Here is a 9,753-nt window from a genome sequence, read left to right as displayed (position 1 = left end):
GAACGTCGGAGATATTCTTATCCGAGCGTTAAATGCCGCACCGACACATCCTGGGAAAGCCGTCTCGCTGCGTTTATTACAGCCTGCGATCATTTACGTTTCTGTAAACCGCGTATTATCGTTCCCGGTTCTCCACTGTCAATGTAATGTGTTTGAATTCGTATAATTCAACGTTTCATCACGTATTACGCGCAATGATGATTTTTTTGTTTAGTCGGAAACACGTTTCTCGCAAAATTTATTGAAGAAATAACTGTAATGCGTTAATCGAATTGATGCAAAAGGCTTGATTTTTGCGTTTACAGAAAATGTTCGCGGTGATAACTATTCGAAGAGGAAAAAGATTTGTTCGATCAATGTGATGAAGGAATCAAGCGCGTTTTGCTTAAAGAAAACAAAATTGTCGGTTCTTATAATTGAATTTGATTAATAAGTATCAGAAATTCTGCCTCGTATTCATTTGTTCATTGTCACGTTAATTTAACCAATCTTTTCTTCGGCGTTAGTATCAATGCAATTTCTATTGAATAAATTTATCTCATATTTTTATATTTTGCAAGTATTATTATTAAAATATTCAAAAGAGGGCGGGCAGTTAACAGTATTTATCCGACGTTAAAAGTTATCCACTTTTGAAGTTTTCTCTTGTCGAAATTATCAGAATTAAATCGGAAATTGTCCAGTTTGAAAGGATAATAATACTAACGAATACGACGATAATACTCTCAACATTAGAGAGAGGTTTTCCATTTCTCCCGCATGTGACGAACGTACGAGGCGTAATTCCACCGGCGTGATTCACGTTGTGGTGAGTGAAGGTAAGAACCTTCCGGCAATCGGGCACGGTGTGAACGTCGGGATTATTGCGTGAATTCCATGATTGCCGAGACTGTCTTCATGGGCGTTACCCACGAATTATAATAACAAAGATCGCTGCACGTCCCCTTTTCGAGGCGACGCGTTGCCAACGACGCCAACGTCGACATCACGCGACCATTGTTGCTGATTGACGACGTGTCATCCCCGATAACCCGCGTCCGCTCCTCAGACGTAGGAGCTCTCTTCGAGAAGGCGGCCATGGTCGTTCGATATTATTAACCCTTGTCACGGGAGGATCCTGTAACATCGGCACGAGATCGGCTCCTTGCACAACTTCGTATCGAGGACAATCGCAATTCCTCAATTAACGACTAGGAAAAATGTGTCTTCACTTTTTCAGTTTTATCTGCGGAAAGTGCACGGAAGATATGAAAACCACCAATGTTAAACATAATTATATTCCCCCCCTCTCTCTCTTTTTTTTAAGTCCTTCACTGGCAGGCTACCTCTCGAACTCCTTATCGCATGAAATTACTGAAACACTCCACACTGCCTCATTTCCAGCATTCCTTGCACAAACTGTTATTAGATCGTGAGTTGCGGAATGTAAATTTATTGGTATAGTTTTGAGCGACATACATGCAAAATTGTACACTCATGCACCTAAAGAGGTTTTAATTAAAGAATTAAATTTATCTATCTATCGATCTCTCAAACTTCCAATCTCGTTTTCATTACTTAATGACAAATATGAACTTCCTGCACCCAACTGATAAATATGTCGCGATCATTTGCTCGATAAATTTTTACAAAATATATCGCCGACGTAGGGAACTAATGATCATATGATGAGTAATAAAAGAATTGTAAGAATTAAAATATAGTAAAAGAACGCATTGGAGGGCTTCAGAGTACCATATCTCTTTCGTACGCGACTTCTTGTATCTAACTGATAAATATGTTGCAATTGTTTACTCGATAAATTAAAAAAAATATATATATAGATATAGAAAACTAATGACCGTGAATGATAAGTGATAAAAACTAAGAATTAAAGAATTAAAATATATTCAAAATACGCGAGAATCCGCCACGTCTTTGTCTTTCGGTTCTTCTCACGGCGGCTACCGATAAATCACAACGACGGCGACGGACAACAACTATCGGCTGCCAGCCGATCCGGCTGACTCGTGACACTATTCGTGAGCATCCTGCCGCCGTCTAATTATTGCGATCTGTATAGTCTATACTGTCGGTGTACGTAGTACACGGAAGAAAACGCTCTTGTGGATGTGCGGCAACCATCTGCGGGAGTGCAATTCTCGGCGTGGAAACTGGCAAACAAAGAGCTGGCATTTGAATGCCAGCGACTACGACTTCGCATCTGGTATGATCGGGCACGGACTTCGTGATCCTGGAGAATCGAGGCTCCTCTCTGTTCGAAGTTTTCCCCACCACCTTTTAATTTAACTACACCCGGATCAACGTCTCTCTCTCTCCCACTCTTTCGCTCTCCGTCTCCTTCTTTTCTGTTTCAATACGCGTAATCCAAACCGGTAAATTGAGCGGCGTGTACAGCCTCCGTATGTTACAAGATTGCTAACAATTTCTTTTCTCGTTCAAGTAGGTTCGGCTTAACTAGGTCTAGTGTGGGTAACGTGTCGCAATGAAGAAGTGAAATAGAGTTTCTTACCGAGAATCCACTGAGAAAAATTTAATATAATTTGTGATTTTACGGGAGGGAAATAGCGCGGCGAAAGTCGCGCGGTTATCACGATTGTCCCTGCCGACTGTGATATTATTAACTTTCACATTTATGATTATAGTACGATATAGTATATAAAAAAATATAGTATATAATAGTATATAATGTTTTTTAATTATTTTGTCAAAGTTAAGTCGTACCAGTGACTTCCATGCTGCAAAAAAATGTGTTACCATTCAAGTAATATTGACTTAATTCAAATAAAATGATTACTCCAATACTCTTTTGCAAATAATATAAATAATGTAGACACTTACTTGTACGTGTTAAAACAATTCCGAAAAGTATTAAATTTATAATATTGAGGTATATCAGAATTTATTTTTAGAAAATATTTACTGCAGACAGAAACATCGAAATTGATGACCGGTGGGTATTTTTAATGGAAAAGGAGTATTGCATAATTCCAATAAATACTCTTTTAAATTTAGAAGCATTTTAACATCATTAATTCGTTTACAAATTAAGTATTACCGCTTTTAAATAAGTATTTACTGCAAAGTACTACTAAAATATATTTAAATTAATAAAAATATTACTTGGTTTGAGAGAACCTTGATTTAAGAGAAATTACTGAGAAACGGATAATTATGTTTATTTGATTCTAATACTTTCTTCGATCTGCGATCGACTAAAGAATTGAAAAGTTTTTTTTTCATTTTATTCAAACACCTCTATCTATAAATCATTCGAGTAATTCATTCGTGCTGACAATTTGGATGCTGACTGCTCGTAGAAAAAAAAAGCCGTCGCTCGTAAAATCGATTCTCGGATCAACAGGGTACTGACTCGTCGGATTCACGTGGCAGATGTATCTCGTGATCCGAAAATTCGGCCGGTGCGGAGAAAGTAACGTAATTCACACGTCGCGAGTCAACGGCCGTTACTTTTGGAGAACCTCATTAATAACTGGCTGTGACAGGTAGAAGATAACTCCCCGTACAGGTTCCGACCGAGTGTGCGCTCGCAGAGTTATTAGAGATACTAGTTCCGTTTCGGCATGTAAATTGGCGCGTTAAATCGCGATCTTGAATTATTGGCCGGTCCGATTATCCAACGGGATTCTTCGCCGCCGCTTCCGCCGTGTATTTTCGAAAGCGGCGGGAAGCGAACGGGGGCCGTGCGTGAGGAAGAAATAGTATCGACAGTGTCGACAACGTGATCGAATAATTCTGCATACTTTCTCATATGTCCGGAAGAGATAGCGCGTGTTTCCTTAAAGAATAATTAATAACGGATTAATCAAACGGCAGCCCTCTCACAGGCCTCTCCCTCTCTCTCTCTCTCTTTCTCTTTCTGTCAGGCTCATTCGCATCACGCCTTGAAGTCACAAGGATGAAAGTTACGGATTCTAATTCCGATAACAACATGGTCGGCGCGGAGGAGAAACCTCCGTATCATTCGTTCTTGGGAAACATTATAATTTAGATGTACACGGACGTGGGAAACTTTAATCGCGGTTCTCAAACGGCTGAGTAGGTAGACAGCTGGATATTTTCACAAGGTTATCCTAATTAAAGCTCAACTCGTCTAATTGAAACTAATAACGTCGACGGTAAAATTCCGTGGTCGCTTCTGAATTTCCCTTCCTTATCGCCCGGAATACATTTCTCACTCTCTTGTGTCTTTTCCCTCCTCTCTTTCTCCTTTTTATGAGAATAATTTATGTCGCTTCGGAAAACCGGAATATCCCCTCTTCCCGGTAACAAATGCATTTGCATTGCGTCGTTACGTCAGACGTTCCGCGATATTTCGTAGGATTATTGTCCGTCATAACTGATCCCGTGGATTTAACGAGTAAAATCTCTCTCTCTCTCTCTTTCTCGTGCGTACCGATGGTTCGTAATATACTCAGGACGGGATACGGATGACCAAGATGTGTAAGGAAATACTTCTGGAACACTCGTGTGGAAAGTGCCGAGCATGCGCGCGCGCGCGCGCATTACCGGCAGTGAGAGCGCCTACGTAATGTTCGTTTTCTTCTCTTCCGTCAAATTCAAATCTTTTCGCATTCGTTTCGGTTTCTTCGGCATCCTCATATGGCCTCACCGCCACCTACGTTCGTAACGCCGCACACTTGCCCGTGCGAGCGAGCGATCTCGCGGTGACTTGACCTCCGACCCAGCGCGCACGTTCTCTCGCCGGAATACATCCCGTTGGAAATTGAAGCGCACCGTTCCGCGTTTCGCTTGTTATGATGGATGACGAGCGGCGTTCGCAAAAATTGTCTTTCCTATCGTTACGATTTATAGAAGGCAGGTTTGTACTTGATTGTCGTTACACTTCTCATTTGTTTGAAAGGGTCACGAGAAATGTGAAATTATTATATCCGAAGAGAAGTGATATTTTTTGAATATTTTGTATAGATTCAAATAATTAAATCGGGATTTTATATGCGGTAGAAGCCGACGGAGAGACAAGTTTGCCGGCGACATCGGTACGTTATCTTCCACCGGTAGATTATCTTTGGTTGGCAACTAGATACCTGCCGTAGAGAACGCGTGTGGACATCATGAGTTTCGGCTTATTTTCCGATTTCTCCCGTGTATGAGAAAGTAGACTGTCCAAAATTATAAGAAAAATGGCATTTCCGTAGATTACCACAGAATTTGTTCCGAAAACTGCACAAGATTTAAGGACATCCTCGACGCGTTACGGCGCAACTGTGCAAAGTCCAAAGTGTGTTCCGTGCTACGCTGTTCTTCAGTTTTATCGATTTGAACGTTTGCATATTTCGACGTGGCTCAGCGCTTTTTGGAATATTTCTTCACTGATATATAATATTTGCATAAAAATTAACTCTGTGCTTTTTTTTTCAACGAAGCGATTATGTAACGTGAACTTCAACGTTAGAGACATCTGTTACGTTTTCCTCGCACCGATGTAACGCAGTTTCCACGAGGCTAAGCCGGTATCGAAGAGGCGCGTAAGGAAATGCGGACGTATCTTCAAAAAGTCACTTCAGCTTTTATTGCGTGAAATTTCGTATAAAATCACTAGTTATAAGTTACTAGGCGTGTGTACAATATATAAATATACATAACACATTCTCTCTCTGTGCTCGAGTCATAAATACATATAATATATAATACTGCGCAATAAATACATCTCTCTTTTCGTTTTCCTTTGCGAATGATGTCTTTCATCAATAATCTAGCGCTACACGAGTAATCACTGGTCACGTGGGAGCATGACAAGCGGACTTGTCGCACCGTGTGACTGATTATCACAAAACGCATCCGAGAATCCCGAAGACTTTGACGGTTGCGAGAACTCGTAATACGACACCTGTCGGAAGGTACGGCTGCGTGGAGGTACGGTAGACTTGTCTGAATAAATAATAAATTAAGTAAAATACTCAATAAATAATCACGCGGCTCCTGCGTGAGAATAAATAACTACGCGCTAATTCGCACGACGGCGCAATAAATAATCGAATAAATAGACTTATACATAGGAAACTCCCGGCGGGGGGAGTGCGTGACGATTTCGCGGGTCCGCGATTTCGCAATAGTCACCGGCTAGGCTACGTGATCGGCGAGTTATTGTCAATGACTTCAACGTTTACCGCACGCACGCACGCACGTGCGGATAGCGACGCGCTTTTACGGCCCGCGCGCGCGCGGCAGGTGCTAAATCAATTTACATCGGTCGCATACGGGGGCTCCCGATGTCGCCTCGTTTGTGTCATCTCGCCGAGTGAGAATGATCGATGACCCGCTGACGACACAGTCTAATACTTTTGCCGCTTGGCTCGCCTAATAGTTGAATACGTGCCGCCAGGCATGCAGGTAGTCGCGGTACTTGAGAATCACTCCCCAATCGCGGACCAGCCGGTTCGTCTCGTCTCGTCCGACATTTCGCTCGTTTTTGCTCATGATGTCCCTCTGCACGCGCGTAGGCAGCCGCAGAGACGGCAGGGAGAGAATGTTGCTCTCGACCTCGCACAGCATGCTGTTCAGGTACCTCTGCGTGCCCGCCAGGGCTTCCCACTTCCTCACGTCGTCCTCGTCCTTCACCAGCTGCTCGAACGCCACGGCGAACTTCTGCAGGTCCGTGTGCAACTTCGGAAAGTGGTTGACGATCTGCAATCAGCCGTTACACCGCGACGTTAGCCTATGTTCGACGGTACGGTCAATTAAGACGGACGGACATGTGTAATCCCGGGACTTGAGAAGCGGGGCAACGTTCTACGAAAAGTCGCGATGACCTGAAGACCGAAGAGAACGGGACGATCTCGCGAAATATCGGAGGCGAGAAGTCGTCCCGCTGAGTTGTAACGCATTTATCTATTTATCTATTTGTCTAATGTCATTTTGACGGATAATTCAATTCAACCACGAGCGGGAGATTTAGTTGAGACCGAAGATAACTATAATTCCTCCCGGCGTGCGAATTCTTTTCCGCGCGACACCAACACAAATCCCGAGGATAAGTCAAGCGATTACGCCGGTCAGACTTTCCCCCGCACGTCTCCGCCTCTAACGAGACCGTTAATGTCTACTGTAAACATCGTCCTCGTCAGAAATTATTCTATCGGACCGGCACGCAAACGCTCGACGGGCGTTCGACAATACTTTCAGCGCGGTCTAACGAATCGAACGGGAGGGGAGTCCGGCGAGAGATCGTCGCGTAGCGAACCGAAACGTTCGCTGAATCCAATCCTTTCATCCTCCTCTCGGCGATCTTCGCGAGTCCCTTTGTCGCGCAATTATCGCGCTCGTTGTTTAAAAAAAAAAAAAAGAAACGTCCTCGCCGGCGATAGATGATCGTGTGCAATTTGCAAATCCGGCGACATTATCGAGAGATAGACAATGCGATGGGATAAGACACGGACAAATTTCGCCGATAAGATTTCCGATTTTCGCCTTATCAGCGGCCGCCCGCGGGGAGATGCCGGGAAGTACCTCGTAAAATCCTATCTTTCGAGAACGTGCAGCCAAGTGCAACACGGTGGATCAATGCAGTCCGGACGATCGGGGCGTGGCAGAGAGAAAGAGAGAGAGAGAGAGAGAGAGAGAGGGGATAGAAGGGGGAGGCTGTACGTGGTCGAACGCGACGGCATCCGCGCGGGTCGCGGCGATATCAGGCCGCGTTATCAGCGCGTTCGCATCGAGGAGGCAGACGAGCGCGATTACGCAGCCGCGCGACCCGGCGAACATGAGTGGACGCGTACCGCCGCGCGCGTTGCGCGCGCACTGTACGAATGACCGCGCTCGCTCCTGCTCGCCTGCTACTTTATAATAATTACCGTCTCATTAAAATTTGTTATTTAACGTTGCGTTAATCAATTGCAACCGGGTGGTCAGCAGGCCGGCCGATCGCTGAAAACGCGCGGCGGCCGGCCTGCAACGCCGCTGCACCGCTCTCTTTCCTCCCTCTCTCGCTCGCGCTCTTTCTCTCTCTCTCTCTCTCTCTCTCTTTCTCTACCTGTCTAACTCTCCCCGTTCGCCGCGCCGCGCTCTCGCTCTCTCTCTCTGTCTCTCACCTGAGCGCGGTGGACCCCTCGCACAGGTTGCTCTTTCGTTTCTGCTGCACGGTAACGACGACTACGAGCGATGAATATTAATGATCGAGAAGAAACTAACGGCCCGTGAATGTAGACGTTGCGAACGTCGCCGGAAAACCGTGCGTGCCGCGCGCACGCGGTGCGACGCCGACGGGGGAACTCGCCGGACGAGCGGCGATGATAAGTGCCAATAATTCCGCGCAGTGTCGCGTCAGATCTAAGGATGTCGGAAGAATCGAAGAGTCTTTCACGAAGAATCCATCCGTCCGGATGACGAGATACGATCCCCCGCACGGAGGGGAAGCGGATCGGCGGAATTAACGTGACGCCGAGGGGAAATATTCCGATGTTTGTAACTACGATCGTCACAGTGAAAGAATCGCGGTTCGGGAGAAGCGGTTTATCTAAAAAGTGTCATTATAGTGTGTGCCAGTGATGATAATAATAATCTTAAATGTATATTGATACTACTGTACATTTCGTAATTAAAACCATGAGATAGGTATAGTTGAGGCCAAAAGTAACGATAAGTTTCCCCGGCGCGACGTCGGACGAACCGAGTGCGTTTTGGCTGGAGGAGCTTCTCGTTCTGAGGACCGAATCTGGCTCGCGGACATCCAGATAATCCCTTCGATCGAAACTTAATTCGTTCGTCGTCACGTTAATTCAACGAATTTGTTTTCCGTGCGAGGAGGATCATTGCTGCGTCTCTTCATAGTAATCGCGATTCGCGTCGCGTATCGGCTTCTCGGCGACGGTCCCGTGAATAGCCCGCCTTCGGTGAACTCTCAGGTCGACGAGCGCGACTACACGGCTCAAGTCACGCCGAGGAGGAACAGTTTGACCGCGGGAAAGCCGTTTTTCCCGGTCAGGTGAGAGAATGAATGAAACTCTAGCCGTAGGAAGCGGGAATTCCGTTTCTCTCTTCAAGCAGAACGCGCACAAGTTTCCCAATATCAAGTAAATTCAGTCGGACCGCGCGAGAGGCGAACAGTACCGTCAATTGGCGCTTACCGTTTGTGGATTAGCGTCGGCCAGCCCCTTCACGAGATCGACGTCCTTCTCGTCGGGCAGCCAGTTGGGTATATACTGTTTCTTCTTCACGCTGAAGTCCATACTCTCGTACAGATAATTGTAGTCCCGACTCAAGTACTCGCTCATCAGCAGCTGATGCTGCAGCCTGAGACTCTCCAGGCTGTTCACCGTCTCCTCCTCGAGGTCCTCCCACGAGGCCACCTCGACGTCGAGGTCCCCGCCGCACGGGAAATGCCACTTCGGCACTTCCTGCAACCTGGACACCCTCGGTGCCGCGTAGACGGCCACGAGGACCGCCGTGGAGATCAGGCAGACACGCTCGAGGAACATGTTCGCGGATTCTCGCGGAGTTTCGTTCGGAGTATTCGTTAACGGCTCGTTCGTTACGCGACTGGGCACGTCTTGGGCGTCTTCTTCGACGAGTCGCGGGCACACTCGGCTAAGATACGATCCCGATCGGCGTGAGACCGTGAACTGAGATTATCGAACTCGCGTGCTTCCTCCTTATATATGGGATTGTGTAAACAATCGAACGTACGCACGCATGTTCGACGTCTCGTGCGGAGAGGGACGTCGTCGGCGGTGGGGTGAACCGCGCGCTTTTTTACGCTCCCGCCGGTGGAAC

At 46.1% G+C, this 9,753-nt stretch overlaps 1 protein-coding gene across 1 annotated transcript; it reads right to left on the bottom strand.

The window, feature by feature from the left end:
* Window positions 1–6,342: 6,342 nt before the first annotated feature.
* LOC106750258 lies at window positions 6,343–9,458 on the bottom strand. The gene is made up of 2 exons (XM_014630462.1): window positions 9,108–9,458; window positions 6,343–6,669 (listed from the first exon to the last, which is right to left on the bottom strand). The coding sequence occupies exons 1-2, from the start codon at window positions 9,456–9,458 to the stop codon at window positions 6,343–6,345; spliced, it is 678 nt and encodes a 225-aa protein (XP_014485948.1).
* Window positions 9,459–9,753: the final 295 nt, after the last annotated feature.

The sequence above is a fragment of the Dinoponera quadriceps genome, unplaced genomic scaffold, assembly GCF_001313825.1.
Source record: "Dinoponera quadriceps isolate SergipeBrazil2010 unplaced genomic scaffold, ASM131382v1 scaffold3676, whole genome shotgun sequence".
Taxonomy (NCBI): domain Eukaryota; kingdom Metazoa; phylum Arthropoda; class Insecta; order Hymenoptera; family Formicidae; genus Dinoponera; species Dinoponera quadriceps.
The sequence above is the reverse complement of the archived record's forward strand: the minus strand, read 5'-3'. Positions and strand labels throughout refer to the sequence as shown.

Coding starts and splice junctions, on each gene's coding strand:
- LOC106750258 (XM_014630462.1), bottom strand. CDS start 9,458: ATGTTCCTCGAGCGTGTCTGCCTGATCTCCACGGCGGTCCTCGTGGCC. Junction 6,670..9,107: donor CCGACGCTAATCCACAAACG/GTAAGCGCCAAT, acceptor GGCTGATTGCAG/ATCGTCAACCACTTTCCGAA.